The 18114-nt window shown below is 42.7% G+C and overlaps 1 protein-coding gene across 2 annotated transcripts in view; it reads left to right on the forward strand.

Annotated features, from left to right (window-relative positions):
• The window catches only part of ESRRB (estrogen related receptor beta), a 240361-nt gene that overhangs the window by 190859 nt on the left and 31388 nt on the right, over positions 1 to 18114 (forward strand). For both annotated transcript variants that reach the window (XM_086936617.1, XM_086936618.1), the window contains exon 6: positions 1686 to 1955. In XM_086936617.1, coding sequence (XP_086792743.1) covers positions 1686 to 1955 — 270 coding nt within the window. The remainder of the gene's footprint in view (positions 1 to 1685; positions 1956 to 18114) is intronic.

Genomic DNA, 18114 nt, shown 5'->3' on the forward strand with positions numbered 1-18114 from the left:
CATTAATACAGAGCTATTTTCTACTATCTCTAAGGTATTCACCATTGGTGGTCTTTTCACAGTAGACAGACACTTTACCCACTCTGGGTACACAAATACATCCTGTGGCATGGCAATACTTGTTCACAAACACTTCCCCCTGCATGTCATTAGGGTTTACAATGTTGACCCGGTTATTTTCACCACAATTGAAGGTGCGATGTGGGAGATGAGGTAGACATTCACCTCCCTAAAAGCACCACTTGCCCTAGGTAACAGCCCACTAAAGACATTTACTCAGCTGTTGCTCCATTACTCTTAGGTGGGTAAGGGATCTCTACATTGTACTACACATTAGTAGCCTATAATCATGATACCCTACAGACACTGCAGGACAGATGAGTACAGGAGTTTTGTGGTTTAGATGATTCAGATTGGGCAAAAGCAAAGATGGTGCCTAGTACCCTACCGGTGTCCATGAAGCTGCGGCTTATCCAACTGAAGTACCTACACTTTGGATATTATAGCCCCACTTGACTGAGCAAAATAAATCGGGGGTTTAAACCCCACTGCCTTAGATCTTAAGGAGCTGACCAGCCTACAAAGGGCTGCAAACCACTTTAAATACATAGGCTTTCAAATTGCGACTGCTAGACGTCGGATATGGGACTTAAATATAAGAATTTTATTCTCCCAACTTAAATAGGGCATGGAAATGTAGCCCAGTCTGCCTCTTAACCTGGCGGCAGCCCCATTTGCCATATTATAAGTGTGATGTAGTCAGTGGCACCTATAATATTGTGCATGTCACATTTACCTCGTTTGTGGCAAAGTCACTGTCTGCAAACTCCAGACAGTGCCCATTGTCTTCACACAGCAGTGCACAAATATCAGATCTTTCTGACAATACACTAAACTAATTAATGGTTAACTCTTTTCTCTGTCCTGTAGCGTATGACTTCTTCTTTGCTTTTCACCAAGACCTTCTCACCAGTGTACCCACACCTTATCGTTTGTCTCCTAATATTCTCATTCCTCCTTTTTCCACTTGGACACCTCTTCTGTCCCCTGTGAGCTCGCTGTCTCTCTGTCTTGTCTTCTGGCTCTTTTTTATGTCTCCTTTCATATCTCTGTCCATCCTCTTCAAACCCTCTCGTCATGCAGTCGACTTGCATTCTGTCATCACTGACGTCCTGTCTGCTACCAGACCTCACTCCTGTCTCTGACCCTCTGGATCTCTCTGATCCTCTTTCTTTTTTTCAAATTACCCTCTTGACATCTCTATCTCCTGTTCCTCTTTGGTGTCTCCTGATACTTTATCAAATCACTTTTAATCCTCTCTCCTGTCTCCTCGACCTCTTTTCTGTCCTCTTGTGCTCTCTTTTGTCTCCTGATGCTCTCTCCAGTCTCCAAAGACACTTTTGCCTGTCGACCTGACCCCCTGTCAAATCACTCTCAATCCTCTCTCCTGACTCCTGGACCGCTTTTCTGCCCTCAAGTGCTCTCTTCCGTCTCTTTATTCTCTCTCCTGTCTCCCAAGACACTTTTGCTGTCAACCTGACCCCTGTCAAATCCCTCTCAATCCTCTCCCCTGTCTCCGTGACCTCTTTTGTGTCCTCTTGTGCTCTCTTCTGTCTCCTGATGTTCTCTTCTTTCTCCCAAGACACTTTTGCCTGTCACCCTGACCCCTTGTCTTATCTCTCCAGGCTTCTCTAATCTATCCTTGGGGGACCAGATGAGCCTGCTGCAGAGTGCCTGGATGGAAATCCTGATTCTGGGCATCGTCTACCGTTCGCTGCCATATGAGGATGAGCTGGTGTATGCAGAGGACTACATCATGGATGAGAAACATTCGCGCCTGACCGGGCTGCTCGAGCTCTATCTGGCCATCCTGCAGCTGGTGCGCAGATACAAGAAGCTGAGAGTGGAGAAGGAGGAGTTTGTGACACTCAAAGCACTTGCTCTTACAAACTCAGGTAAGGACCTACACTTGGTGAGGCCTATGCACACACAGATAGGTGCACACTCCTACAATAGACATGCATACACCTCAGCTCCTGCCTACACCCGAGCCACATGCATAATCACCGACAAAGTCCATCAAGTGAGACGGCGCCAGCCCAGAAAACACACTAGGTGGAGAAGGCTGCTGTAATGAAACAGATGTATATCACGTCGTACAAAAAAACCCTGGCTCACGTATTTAGACTAAAAACAACCTCACCACACTGATAATGATTCTAACCAATACCACCACCATTAAACACCCCATAACTTCTAGCTATAACTTTACCCGACACAAATCTCCACATCTAAAAACTGCCTCCAATATCCCTACAGGTTCCCGGCTCCATGCCCCTATCCATTTAATTAGGCTCCACCCAACTTTCAACTCAAACCTTCAAACTCTGAAACTTCCCACCCAGCCCCATTTCCGCTCACGCTGGTTCATTCATTCTCTGCAGGTCTTCGATTCTGCAAAACCCTCTCATTTCCGTAATCATTTTATGGCAAGTCATATGAATAGATGCAGGCTTCCTTGCCTAACACCACACTCTTTTTTGGAGGAACTCCATCCAACCCACAGTTGTCCCTGGCCACAAATGCCTCAACTCCCTAATATTAAATTTTATGGATACCTCTGTGTGCACATGTAGGGTCTGATTCACAGAACTAACTTAAGACAAAATCCTAAACTTACTACCATTTTGGTATTCACAGAAGGCACTTACTCATTTCGGTACTCACAGAAGTTAGGACTCCTAACTTTAGAACTCCTAAATGCCTTCTGTGAATACCGAAAGTCTTAAAATTAGGATTTTTCTTAGTTTAGGAGTAGTAAAGTTAAGACTCCTAACTTTACTACTCCTAAACTGAGAAAATCCTAACTGTACGACTTTAGGAATTCACAGAAGGCATTTAGGAGTCCTAAAGTTAGGAGTCCTAACTTTACTACTACTAAACTGGGAAAAATCCCAATTTTAAGACTTTCGGTATTCACAGAAGGCATTTCGGAGACCTAAAGTTAGGAGTCCTAACTTTATTACTACTAAACTGAGTAAAATCCCAATTTTTAGACTTTTGGTATTCACAGAAGGCATTTCGGAGACCTAAAGTTAGGAGTCCTAACTTTACTACTACTAAACTGAGAAAAATCCTAATTTTAAGACTTTCGGTATTCACAGAAGGCATTTAGGAGTCCTAATGTTAGGATTCCTAACTTCTATGAATACCGAAATGAGTAAGTGCCTTCTGTGAATACCAAAATGAGTAAGTGCCTTCTGTGAATACCAAAATGGTAGTAAGGTTAGGATTTGTCTTAAGTTAGTTCTGTGAATCGGGCCCGTAGAGTCTGTCATGCTTCCTGAATGTATGAGTCAATAAATATAGAAGCAGCCCAATTTTTTTCAAAATACATGTGGAAATATTTTCAAATTTGAGGTTTCTGATGTAATGTAGAAAAACAGAACGAATTGCATGATACAATGCTCGTTGTTTTTATTTTCACAATATGGTTATAAAGTAAGCCAATTAAGGTGACCACTCGCACACTCACGAAAGATGAAAACCAGGTAAGCGTGATTGATCACACCCACACACACGTCTTCATAAGCAAAACTTGGTGACAGTGCTAACATCCAAGCTTTAACTCACACCCAAGTATTAACATATATTCTGTACACTCAGATAGGTATGCATTAAAATAACCGGGAACATACTCAGGTAGCCACCCACACCTATTATATAAAGTAGAGTATTCGCTTTTACAGAAGCTCTGTAGGGCCAGGCACCTCACTACTTATCAGGCTTGCTGCCCCCTTACCACGGACCAGGCCCACAAGGTCTTCTGCTCAGAAGAGATTAATTCTTTGCTGGGTGCAACACACTGTCACTGCTGAACTCTATGGAGAACTGTCTCATTGGTCTTGTGCTTTGAAGCAGACCATGCAAAGTAATCAAAAGCAAAGGAATCTAATCTCTCTGATCAAATATATGGACTGCTTTCTACCTAAATGTATCCATGTTTCTGCTTGTACTTTCATCTCCTACTAATCCAATTAACTGCTCTTTCACACAGATAATTATTAACACACTTATCAGCTCCTTGTAAAATCAGAAAAGCATTAAAACATTAGCCAAAACAGGTATTTTTGCGTGTTCATTCAGTTTAAGACTCTCAAACGTGGGTAACTATGATCACATTCTACTATTCAGTGTATAAGTGTTGGTCCCCAAATTAAGCACTGGAAGCGTTCCACACTCAAATAACCAACCTAATACACAAATAACCGCTCACATACTCAGACACTACCCAGTCAGTCAGCCAACCATGTGTATACTATGAAAAGTACTGACACACTCAGGATAGAACAGACACTTTCAAATGTCGAATGAAACCCTCCGACTGCTACCACATGCTTGGGCAAACGGTTCGCCCCTCTCACAGCTCTTCTTCAGCTTTAAAAGAGACACGTATGTGTGTACAGACATTTTATTGCACTGGAACGTGATAACTGCAACTCAGCAGTAGATCTATGGTTTAGTTACGTGACTAAATCTTGTAGTAGGTACAGTAACAACGTGTTGACTTACTCTGATTAGAGCATGTATCTTGCAGATTACACACACCTTTCTGCAAACGAAAAATGCACCCCTTGAGCTATCTTACTGGAGATGTAACTTGCGTCTACTGCATACATTTAATCCCCACTGCAGAGTTAGGGCTAAATATATGACCGGTTTTAGTGGTCACAATCGGGAAACCGGCCAGTTTGCGACCACTAAAAAAGGTTGTGACATGTACAAAACCTATTTTGTGAGTTGGCAACCTGCTCCCGACTTGCAAAATAGATTTTGCAAGTCGCTATTAGGAAGGGGCGTGCCAAGGGTGTCACTTCCTAATAGTGAGTTGCAGGGGGTGTAAGATTGTTTTGCGACCGCAAATGAGTTTGCAAAACAATCGCATTTACCACCAATTCCAAATTGGTGGTAAGCCAGTTGCAAATGGAAAGGGGTCCCCAAGGGACATCTTCACCTTTGCGATTGCGAAAATAAATGTTTTTTAAGAGCAGGTAGCGGTTCCATGGACCACTGCTTGCTCTTACACAATGAAACTGAAGCATTTCATATTTTTTTTTGTAATGCAGCCCGTTTTCCTTTAAAAAAAATTATGCTTTATTCAATAAGCAGTCACAGACATGGTGGATTGCTAGCCCCAGAGGCCACCATCCCTGTGAGGGCTGGCCATTCTCAATGGGTCGCAAAATGTAACCTGCCTTATGAATATTCTTGAGGCAGGTCCTTTGCGATCCATTTGGGAATCACAAACTGTGTCTCAGACACTGTTGTATATCAGTGTTTGCGAGTTGTAAATTGTGAGTCGCAAAAAAATGGAAATTGCGATTCGCAAACACTGACTCTGGCCTACATTTGGCCCTCAGTGAGGTGCCACACGTCTGTTAATAGCAGACATGATTATTGATGTAATCAAAGGTAATCAGCTATTCTTTTTATCACCCTGGAGAATGAAAAGCTAAAACTATTAACTTTTGGGTTGAGCAAATCTCTACAGCAGGCAGGGGGACAGTCTTACTGCCTCTACCTACTAGAATGTGTTCTGTCAAATCAATTTTAACGACACTGTGAGAGTTTCATGACCAGGGTCGAAGCTTGGCCAGTGAGACTGGGGGGGGGGAGGTGTGAGCTGCAGATTTCTCAACAATCAAGGTGGCATATAATGGTAAAATACAATATACGACAAGCAGGGTGCCTGAATCGAGCTAAATGGGCAGTGGCAAAGTTGACAATGCGGATTGGTAGAGGTATTAAGTGAGAGAAAACACAATATTTGGTAAAATAACGAACAATTTTGTAGACCTTCAAAACAGAGAGGTGGAGTGTGTGTATGCTTTTTGTGTGTGTGTAAAAATTGCTGGTAAAATTCGACATCTTACCATCCCGAACCAAATCACCTGTACCAAACTATAAACAGAAAATACATTTATTAGGGAGATGTAACACCCAAAATACACCCCGAAGCTACGCCCCTGTTCATGCCTGAGATCCGTGAACATAAACGTAAGTCCAGAGACCTTGTGTGAGGGCTCCAGAAACAATTACGTAGCAGGGTATGAGGGAAGCCATGGGGTAGATACTTTGCGTGAGTTTTATGGGCATCTCTGTAGTGTATGGTCAGGTTAACACTTTGCACTATGAGTAATGCGCATTCTTCAGTATTATTCAGTGTTTTCAAATGGCAGGTACTCTCCGGTGTTGGGTACCTGCACTTCTTTAATATGAAAGAGAGTATATGCCCTTCTCAGCAATGTTACAATACGTTTAATGGGAGTGTGGCAGTACTTTTCATGAGCAATAGGTACTTTTTAGTTATTTCTGTATTTCCATTTTAAGCTCTGGTTTTGTTGCACACGTCCAGTCTGAAGGTGTCCTAGAGGATAACCAGTGCATGATGAAACCCGGAGTAGGTGTTACTGGGAGCTCTGTAGATGTACTGGTTCCATAGTGGAGGGAAGGTGAGCACACTCATCCAGCACTGTATCCCATTGAAGAGCGAGCTGGAGATCGGGCAGGAAAAGGCTCGGCTTTCATCTCAGAAGGGAGGACAGTGAGTGAAGATTACAGGTTCGGAGTGGGAGCAGCCTGCAGCAGCTGTCATCTCTGGCAATGGATCTAGGGGCTCTTGGTAGGTCAAGGGGGGACGACGAGCTTGCGAGGGGCGTCATAGTTAAGGTCAGGAGGACCCTTTGGAGCCACAAAGCGGATGGGCCGTAAGGTACTCGGAGAGCTTGGCAAGGTCCTTCAAGCTGCGGTGGTCTCATCTTCCAATTTCGTCCCTCCGTGTTGTCCCTCTACGCTCTGACAGCTGTTAAAATTGAACTATCGATTTCCTAATTAGGCGTATATCGATGCCGTCTCGAGCGTCGCCTGAGAAATGGCAACAAAGACATCTCTGTTAATTTCTCTTTTCTGAAGTGGGTCTTACTCTGCTCAAGGGGAGACAATGTGCGGAGAATTTGGGAGTGGGCAGGGAACCGGGACAAAGTGTGGGGGTCGAGGAGTCAGTAAAGGGCTATGGTGCCAGGCAGGGGTTAGGCAGTGACCAAGGGGGTCAGAGGTGTATCAAAGGTGCCAAGGAACTTGACGCAAGCATTGACATGTCCTTCCTGCTCCATGGTTAAGCAGTTATAGGGTTGATGCTGTGCACACTTTTAACCCCTGAGCCTCAGTGCCAGCGACCCTGCTGCACTATTGAGAGCAAAGCCCCTGAATGTGGTAAGGTGGACGTCAGGTAATGGGTGGGAAGCGACAGTGACATAGGGCCAGATGTAGGTATGCTATTACCGGCCGAATTCGGCCGTTACCGACTTTTCCTATGTAGGAGGCTTTCTTACCGATTCGGTAAATAACGAATCGGTATTTACCGAATCATCATTTACCGATTCAGCATTTACCGAATCGGTAAATGAGATGTCGGAAGCACTGTAAACAGTGCTTCTGGGCTTTAAGGATTCGTTATATACCACCAACTATTGGTTGGTGGTAAATAACGAATTCCTATGTAAATGCAAATATGCGCATTTACTGTGCCATGTGACATACATACATGCCCTTAAGGCATGTATTTGTGCCACAGGTGCACACAAGCACTGATCAGGGGTGCAACAGGGTGTCAAAGTCACACCCTGCCACCCTTGACTTTTTCACAGTTTTACAGAATCGGTAATTACCAATTCGGTAATTGACATTCATTCCTATGGGCCTCCAGGCCCATAGGAATGAATGGCAAATACCGAATCGGTAAATACCGATTCAGTATTTTTTACCGAATAATTACCTACATTGCATTTACCGATTCAAAAATACTGAATCGGTAAAATTCCGTATTTTCGAATCGGTAAATCTAAATTACCTACATTTAGCCCTTAGTTTGGTTCAGTGGCTGTTCTGGTGAGGCCATTTTCCGGGCACAGGCAGGATCGTGGTACTTGCCAAGTGCTAAGTAGGTCCATGGGATGTAGGAGTACTGTGGTTGAGAGTGGGCCAGTCATCTAAAGCCATAGTACAGTGAGGTAACCTGGGGGTTTTGAGTGGCGTGGGCCAGCCACCTGAGCTTGGGTTGTTGGGTAGCTGAGATGCTGAAGTGGGGACAGTAAGAATAGTTAGGGGTCAAGGCAGAAAATGTCGGTGGCAGTGGGGAGGGCTGTTGCAGCAGAGTCTGGAGAGTCAAGGGGCATGCCTGGGAGTATGTAATGATTAATTGTATGAAGGAAGGGCAGACAAGCTGGCTGTCAAGATGCAGGGACATTGGCACAGGGCGGGGTCTCCAATCTAGCAGGAATCTTAAGCTACTCAGAGTAAAGGGTCTGGGAAAGAAAAGAGTTGATGGGGCTGCTGGGGCCAGAGATGAGGGGTTTATCCATTGCAACTGTGGAATGGAGTGGTCATATGGCATAGGGCTGGGGAGATGGATGGGGAGGAGAGAAGTAGGCTGGAGTGTGTAGGGATGAGGGGCTGAGGGCCCATGTGGGGAAAAGGTCAGGGTTGGAACAAATGAGCTGAGCAGACACAGAGGGATTTTTTTCAAATCTTACTTTTATTGTCATTTTCAATTACAAACAATATAAATACAAAATGAGGGTACTTCTGACCAAATAGAGTACTTCTGCTCTTTTCCAAACCCCTCTTGGCATCTACCCCTATATCCTCCCAGACTTCCCCTCCAGGGTGCTCTCAACATTTCTGTGGGTGGTATACATTTTTTCCATTTCGGTATTGCCACTTTTAGAACTTCAGTCTGCCACACTCTTTGTTCAAACTCCTTTATAAATATACTTTCAAACGAAATGATACTGTGCCCATGTACCTTTATTCCCCTTCCTGACACAAGGATAGTGACTCTAGGAGAGCCTTGACTTTGTCCGGATTCCAAGAAAGACATTCTACGCTCCCTGGTGTGATCCTTGCTGGTTGGAGCAGTCCTGCCTGTATTCGCTTTCTCACATTTTAATCTCAATCAGCGTCCTCCCCGTCATCATGTTTTTGAGAAGTAGGGGACTGATTTTGACTTTGGCGGTCACGTCATCAACCCGCAGCGGTGGCAGTTGAGAGAACGCCGCCAAGCTAGTGGCATCCAGACCGCCGCATTATGACATTCCTGCGTGGCTAATGGTGTGTTGGCGGTGCAGTCATGGCATCGGCATGCTGCGGCTCTAGGAAAGAGCCTGCAGCCAATGCCAGACATAGTGCGTTGCCTCCAGTCAGTCAGGCACTCTATACAGCAGGACTGAGATGGGTATGGTGGCAATCCAATAATCACTGCTATAGGCCTATTGTGTTTATCATTAAATGTTGCAGGCAATAGGCCCAACACGTTTATTGTGAATAGCATATGTTAACATTGATTATTTTAATGATGGATTGTTACTACTATGTTTTAAAGCCTGCAGAGGAGAGTTTTGTTAAATACATTCTCACAGATTACTGCAGCTGGCAAATATGTTGTTGTTGGTTATCTCCTGTTACAAACCATGCATCTAGAATACTTGCTCAATGAGAACCATTGCTAGGCTGTCATAAGAGAGAAAGTATTTTGTTTAGCCAGCTTTAATATTGTATACTTTTGTAATTTTATGTCTGTGTGCCTCATGGTTATCTTATGGAAATGCTTACATTCAAAACAGTAGAGGTTGGCGGGACAATGAACATGTGGTGGAGATCGGGAAGATCAATAGATAGAATGAAATATTAGTTACTGAAGAGATGCAGGTCATTTACCTGATTTTGAAATTCATGATCATGAATTGGTGAATTTTGGATCTTCAAGATAGTTGGTGAATACAGCTTTGAAAAAGCAATGGATTACCTTAAAAGTGGTGTTTAAAACCTTTTTACAATCAACTCATTTTAGAAGGATTCATGTGATGTGGAACCAAAAGAGGACTTTTGCAGTTTTTGGAAGGATATTCCTAATTTATTAGCTTGTGAGGAAAATTGATTGAGCCCTGAAGAAGCGGCAGTTCACTCTAAGCTGCGGCTGTGCAACATCAAGACACCAATTATTGCGCTTGATATGAATGGAAAGTGACTCTATTGAAATTTGAAATTGTTTGGCAGTACTACACCAATGACATTTAAACAAGCAACACTGAATTCTGGAAGTAATATTACGTACGTAAAGATACGACCTTGCAAAATGAAACTTCGGAACCAATAGAATAATATTGAACTGACCTGTTCAAGAAATACATTCAATTGTTCTTTAATTCGAAAAGTGCTAATGAGTTTTTCTTTTTTGGATTCTCCGCCAATTTGCAACATTTATTGGTATGGTGGTTCATGAAACTCGAAACAATAGGGCTAAATTGCTTAGGGTGACAATCTGTAGGTGTGATTCGTGCACTGAAAAATTGTATGTCTGATTCCACAAGTCTGATCTGCTCATTCTGAAAAGTTATGACAAAAGCAATAAGCCTAGTTTATTTGCTTTGAAATGCATTTGTTAAAGCCAGTAGGCATCTAACAGTGGGTTGTTATCTCAGTGCAATAGACAGGCATTTTGTTACACGTAATCTTGTCTTGTAATAGGTAAAGGTTTTGGTGTTGGCCACCCACTCTAATAAAAACTGGAAGTTTTCATTGCAGTGCTTCCTTGTAGGCCCAATTGAGAGGAGTTGCAAATTATTGTGCAAACTATATTTTTCAACATATTTGTAATGTTTTAACTCTATAGACGACGGTTGCTCTTTCATGTGCACTTGAATAGCCATGTGTTGATTTAAGTGTCAAGACAACGGTAAAGGCTATAGGCCTTATTAGTTCATTGGGAAAGTTGTGCCGCATTCCATAGGTTTGATCTGCTTATTGTGAAACGTTATAACAAAAACAGAAGGCTTGATTTGCTTTTTGTGTAACGCATGTGTTAAAGGCAATAGGCTTTTAGGTTGGATTGTTATTACACTGTGCTGAAGTCTGTTGGCATGTTTTTGTTGCATGGAATCTCACAGATTACCGTAGTAGGCCTGCGTTGGTTATGGTGACTAGCCAACAGTATCAGCTAAAGGCCTGATTGGTGCTCTGGGAAAATGCCAGCAGCCATAGGTTTGGTCTGTTTACTATGAAAAGTCTTGACCAAGGCAGTAGGCCTGCCTTATGTATTGTCAAATTCAGTTGTTAAAGCTGATAGGCCACTAACAGTGAAATGTTATCACACTATGTTACAGGCTCTTGACAGGTATTGTGTTACATGTAATCTCATAGATTGTCATAGTAAGCAAGGGTGTTGGTGTTACTTGCCTTCTCAGATAAGCCTTGGGAGTAGAAGAGTTTCCCCTGTTATGATTCTCATTAGGCTCTATTTAGAGGGGTTGCATATTGTTTTGCCAACTGCAACTTTGTGCATGCTCCCAATTTTATACTTGTATGCATGATGATTGCCAGTTTGTGTGTACTTCAGTAGGACCGTGCTGGTTACAGTGTTCTGGCCTTCCTGCGTGCCATTTACACCCTGCTTCCAGCCTTGACAGTGTACTGCATTGGCTAATGGTTCAGTCCACATCATTCATTGGCTGTCCTGCCTTATAAATGATGGCATTTTCTGATGAGATGTGCATATCCACCCAAACATGAGTGTGCTTCACTATCAGGGCTGGTTGGCCTGTCCTTTAGTTTTAAAATGTCTGCTTTTCTAGTTGCCTTTAATACCATTGATTCTCCTCATTTATTTTTATTTTTCTTAAGAGACAGTGCTAATGGGCAACATATTTCATAAGCATTGAGCCACATCCCACGTTGCCACTCCCTCTAAACCAGGAAACCACTATGGAATACTGTTGTTCATAGTGTATCATTGTTTTACCCTTCCAAGTTGGCCAACACATTGGAACTAAACATGGCAGCTATGCTGGAACTTTAAAACAATAACAGACTGAGTCCATGGACACCCACTTGAGACAGCAGCATGTTTTTGGCTTCTCTTTGTATTCTTTTAATGTATGTTGCATAAGTTGTTGGGTTTGTATGCTTTTAATGTAGTTGTGTAAGATAGTAAAATCAAGAAGGATTCACTGGATGATTGAATGTATGAACAAAAGTAAAGTTACTAAAAAGTATACATTTACATCTCTGGAGCCAACTTTAAGAGTGCAACGCTGCTGCAGCCTGAAGTATAAGCGATGATTTATAGTCTCCTGGTGGTATGTGCTAAGTCTGCAATTATATGTTTTTTGTAAATATGAGGCCCAGTGCCTTGCATACTCTTTGATAGTAAACAGCTGAAATCTCATCCAGATAACGCTGTTCCAATTGGCCCTCTTCATTGCACTCTATAAATAGTTGTGTTCATTGCACTCTATAGATAGTTTTATCTTGTGAGTTTATCGTGTGAATCACAAACTACAGCAGCTTCTCTAGAAAGTGCCAGGGTGCAAAAGTCATTGTGCATGAAAGTAATATTAGTTTAGTTTTTTTCAGGGTAATTTGGAAGTTGGCAAGCTAATTTGGAGGTTATTTTTAGTTTGGAGGTTTATTTTAGGCATTCATTAAGCCCTTGCCTAAGAAATCCTCGGCTGACCATGGGGATCTTCAAAACTATTGGCCCATCTCTCTTTTGCCTCTATGCTCAAAAATTATGGAGTCTATGGTGAATCGTCAACTTTCAGATTATCTGGAACAGCATAACCTTTTTGACCCCTCACAGTCGGGCGTCCGTGCTGGTTTCAGCACGGAGACTGCACTAACTGAGGTGTCAGATACAATTAGGCTGTTGTTGGATGAAGGGACCCCCACTATGCTAGTCCTTTTGGATCTATCAGCGGCCTTTGACACCATCTCTCACAGGAACCTACTAGAGAAACCGCGAGAGATTGGTGTCATGGGGAGGGCGCTGGACTGGATGCAGAGCTTCCTCTCTGAAAGATCTCAATGTGTACAACTGGACACTTTTGTGTCCAGGACTACAATTGTGGATAAGGGAGTTCCTCAGGGCTCTGTATTGAGCCCTACACTGTTCAATATCTACTCGTCGTCTTTGGCTTCCGTTATTAGATCATGCGGGTTTCACACCATCTCTTATGCCATCGACACGCAGATTATTGTCCCCATAGAGAAGGATTCAGGAGGGACCAGAGACAGATTTAAGCTATGCATGACAAAAATTGCAGTATGGATGAATCAAAATTTTCTGCAATTGAACTCAAATAAAACAGAGTTCCTACTGTTCGGGAAAGCAGAGCAGATATGGACTAAGGATTGGGTGCCTGAGGAACTGGGAAAAGCTTCTTGCCCTAAAAATTGGGTAAAAAATCTGGGTGTGCTAATTGACTCTAAACTATCCATGGAGGAGCATGTGAAACATCTAGCTGGTAAATGTTTTGGATTCATTCGCATGTTAAAGAAGATTTTCCCCTGGATCCCGCTTTCTACCAGAAAAGTTCTGTTACAGGCACTTTTAGTCAGCAGGCTTGACTATGGAAATGTCCTGCTGGTAGGGATGAGGGAAGATCTATTCTCCAAATTGCAAGTTGTACAAAACACGGCGTCTCGCAATAAACCTGTACGCACCCCCTCTTCCCCATTATTGAATGAGCTGCATTGGTTACCAATGAAGAAAAGAGCAGTCTTTAAGCTCCTTTGTCTGGTTTTTAAAGCTTTGGTTGGTCTAGGACCAGAATATCTAAGGAAAAAAATAATATGGTACACCCCAACCCGTCAGCTAAGATCTAGTGGCCATAAGTTCTTCCACATTCCTAGAATCAAAAAGGCTAGGATGGGGGGGCGTGCTTTCTCTCATGTTGCCCCCAAGTACTGGAACGCACTACCAGAAGACCTGCGGATCTGTCCCACATTCACAGCCTTTAAGAAAAACTTATAAACATGGCTATTTTAATGTATTGACTCTGTATATCGTTGTCTGCATCCCGGGCGCCGAGAGATCCCTTTGGGCATGATTTGTGCGCCATATAAATAATAATAATAATAATATTAATTTGCGTGTATCTCCAGGTCTGTTACGGCGCTACATAATCGGTTCGTCCACTGATTATTAGTGGCATTATTATATTCAATTGTGTCATTTAGGTAAGTGACAAACAAGGCTAGTCCCTATGCTTCCATGAAGGAAAAGACAGTATTATACTTCCACGGTTTACTCAAGAACCCACTAGTACCACGGTAACATATTCAGAAACAAATGAGAAAGAAATAATAAAAAATGTTGTTCTTAAGAAAAATTGCACAATTTATTCAATACATTACAACATTATGCACAAGAGTGACATATAATCAAGTTAAAACGTGTGAATACACATAAAAAACATTAAAAACAGAGATACAGGTTGTCGACGCAGCGTTTCGGCTTCATGGAAGCATAGGGACTAGCCTTGTTTGTCTATATCCTTCTCCTTGTCCCTGATTGGAATATTAAGGAGACCTCCTTTTTCTTCTTTTTTACTTCATTTAGGTAAGTAACACTTGAAGGTTGCAAGCACGTCAAAAGATAAATTAATTAGCCATCTTGAAATTGTGACTTTCCGTTTAGCAGCAAAAAGCCGTAATCAGTGAAAACCTGTTAGTATATTGTTATTTGGTAAGGTAAGCAGAAGCAGAAACTATCATAATGATAATTACAATAGCGTTTGCCATAGAACAGTTTTGAAGATTTATGGTATTTTTCACAAACTCTAAAACTGCTGGAACACCGTAAATTATATTCCAGAATTAAATATATATATTTTTTATTAGTGAGTCCATTTCATTTAGGGAGAACAGTCTACATAGGTACATAGAGATTCTTTGCATTTTATTCAGAGAGACTGGAAAGTCAGCACTGGAGAGTTAGAGAGACGCTCAGTCCCTGGGCATGGTTTATTCTCTACCTGGTTTTCTTCAGCTCTGTCTTGCTCAGTTGTGAATGGAATAATGAGACTGCAGAGGCGACCTGAATGTGGAGCCATTCTCCATTTTATACCTTTTTAATGAATCTCTGTTCACTGTCAAATGACATTTTGTGAGCCCGATGCCTGTTAATATTTCACCCCTAGAGATGATTACTTTTGTTGTACAAGGTATCAGTCACATGAAGTAAAATAATTAGCATACTTGTGTTGAGAGCTTTAGTAAATGTTGTATATGGGTAGTGGAGCCAACGGGTATCTTCAGCGAGGGCTTTGCCAATAGAGAATGTAGTAAACTGGGCTGCTTGCAGATGGCCCTTCCCCAGTGGTGGCTGGTGGAATTTGAAATTGGTGAGGCGTATGCAGAACGAACCAACGTACGAGAGTGAGCGCAGCAAGCGCACCCGATGGCAATTAGGGAGGTGCGGGGGGTTCAACCCCTGCGAAGGTTTATTTTTTTAATTGCCATCTTTTGGTGCAATTTTCAGCTCTATTTCTGTGATAAATGGAAAAAAATTCAGTTCTTCTAGGCATTAATAAAAGAAAACTCATACATTATTTCAGAGAATATCTGGGTTGCCCAGCAGGTCTGACTTCTGAAGAGGGCTAGGGTACTAAGCAAGACTTCTTTGGCTCTACCCTTTCCAATAGAAAACACTAGTTAGCGATGTGAACAAGTTCAATGGACAAATCTGGGGTCTAGGGATAGTCCCTCTCCTGAGAAAGAAATTTAAAAAAAAGATTGGCAAATGGTGCATTTTAAAGCAAATGAATGCAGCGATAAAGCAAGGCTTATTAAGCAGTGGGAACGTATAGTCTTGAAATATTAAACACATTAAAAACTGCCCCTATCTTCTTGCATTAATTTGTTCAACAGTTACTGTAATATGTCAATTGTTCTGCATGATAACTTTAGCCCTTTAAAATGTATGCTTGCCAGTGTCTTGCACTGCATGCAGCATAGCCCATTGATAGTGGTCTCCAAAAGGCACCATTCTCCCAAACTGAAATCCATATCCTAATACGAGAAAACAAGTGGATTTGATGCCAGCCCCGTGCCCCTAATACCACAGACCAAAAAATCTGTAGCAGAATACACAAGTATAGTCTGCCTATCCATATTCAGGAATTAATGTATGCTGATCCGGAGCCAAGAGTACTTGTGTGAGAGGTACACTGTAGCTGTCAAAAGCGCAAAACATGAGTCCGATCTATACACCCGCGATTTAGCAATATTTTCAGTAGCAGAATCCACAATGGTAGATAGAGCCTGTGTGTGCCCACATTCATAATTTAATTTATAATAATCTAGCGCTAAGACTAAGTAGTGGATACACACTGTAAATAGTGCTGAGCAAAAACACCAGGAACGGTATGACAGGATTAGTTCTGGGGTAAAAATGTTATAGGAGAGAAGGCAAGTGCACACAGACACATGAACATACACATGCATACTATACTCTGCTCCGTGATATCTATTTCTCTTTAGATTCAAACGGCTCTGCCATTTCTACAAGTCAAAGGACAACAGCTATTTAAACGTATAGCTCAGGAAAAGCAAATTCAGCGCATACTGGTGCTGCCAACGCTCTCTGCAAGCCAATCACGCACCCTGAGTAATAGCATTTTTCTCAAGGCTGCTTTTCTCCCCTCCCCTTCCCAACCTCCACTAAATAAGCTCACACCCTTCTCTTAAGAAGCATCCTATTGAAAAAGTAATTGCAGATGCATTACCTACTGCACGCCCTCCGAACGTGGTCGAATCTCGGTTATCCTGACCCTGGCAACTGGAGTGCGGACCCTTGCGCACTACTAGTGCAGCCTCGAGGCGCTGTGAACAGCTGGAACCTGCTCTTCTGTAATGTGACGTGACTCCGAATCTTCAAACCGCATGCCGGCGCTGTTTGTTTTCATAACTGTCCTTAATAAAGTTAAATGATGCCCCACTCTTAAAGTCAGCGTTAAACTTTTCTCTGGTGACTTTTTTTTAGATTCCACACTCTCCACACTTATAAATTGAAAACACCTTAGTTGAGCGCGAGATGTGCTGTGCAAGCCACAGCTGTGAACATGTCCCAGGCTCACATGGGCAGGCCCACTGCCCTGCGTGCGGTAACCTACGCCTTACTATAAATTCCCTTAATTTTAAAACTGAATTCACATGACAGTGTTGTGTGTTTAGGGTGCACGTTCTTGCCCTTTTCACTCTTCGATTCCACTGCCAAGGTCTGTCAACACTCTCTCTGCCTCTGAAAATTCAACAGGGTCGACCTTTTACCCTTAGCCGCACCTGTCTCCTACAACCACCACTTCAGTTACTCAGACAGCAGAACACAAATTTGTGCAACACCCTCCAGAAAATGAAGCCTTTTTAACCTGGGCTTCAGCAACAGGGTGTACAGTAGCCCCATTTCTGAGAAATAATGCTTGTGACATTAGCTCCTTGGAAAGGAGCAGAGAACCCACACAGATCTGTGCATTACAAATACACTTCAGGGAATAAAGGCTGGAATAGGGGAACACAGACTGTGATGGGACAGAGTAGTGCAGACGATGATGCAATAAGATGGAATAACAAAACAGAATGGTGTGACTCAGCTGGCAAGGCAGTACACAGCGCTATAGAACAGACAAGCTCTATGTAAGAGTACAGAATGCTACAGTATAGAAGAATGTAGTTGACAGCACTCTTGGACGTCTCATAGGGCAGACAGTACAGTATACATTACATTGCACAACTGCATGGTTATGTGCCAAAACACATTACAGCATAAGCGTCTGGAAGAGAAAGCAGTGTAACAGATCACAGAGACAGGAGCATGGTACACTGTACAATAGTGTAACAGAAGTGTACGTCCTACTGAAGACTGCAGGGGATTACAGAGCACAGCACCACGGCATATTACCCATCGCTGCTGTACAGAAGTAAGCAAGCAGTGATCAGGATCAAACAGTTAATGTGTAAGTAATGAACAGGAATGCTTCGTGATGTGGTGCATCCCTGGCAAGGGTACGGGGCAGAGTCCAAGACAGTGCAATAGTGGAATACAGAATCTGGAAGGGTCCAGTAATGATCAGAGATTAATACTAGTGTGTGGCTCACTTCTAAGGACTTACAGTTTCCTAATCGATTTCGACATGCATACACCATATGTGACAGGGTCACCTCACTACATTTAATGTATGCTAGTCACTCCTAAGGTAGGCCTTCTATAGCCCAGGAGGC

Source organism: Lissotriton vulgaris, chromosome 9 (genome assembly GCF_964263255.1).
Source record: "Lissotriton vulgaris chromosome 9, aLisVul1.2, whole genome shotgun sequence".
NCBI classification, from domain to species: Eukaryota; Metazoa; Chordata; class Amphibia; order Caudata; family Salamandridae; genus Lissotriton; species Lissotriton vulgaris.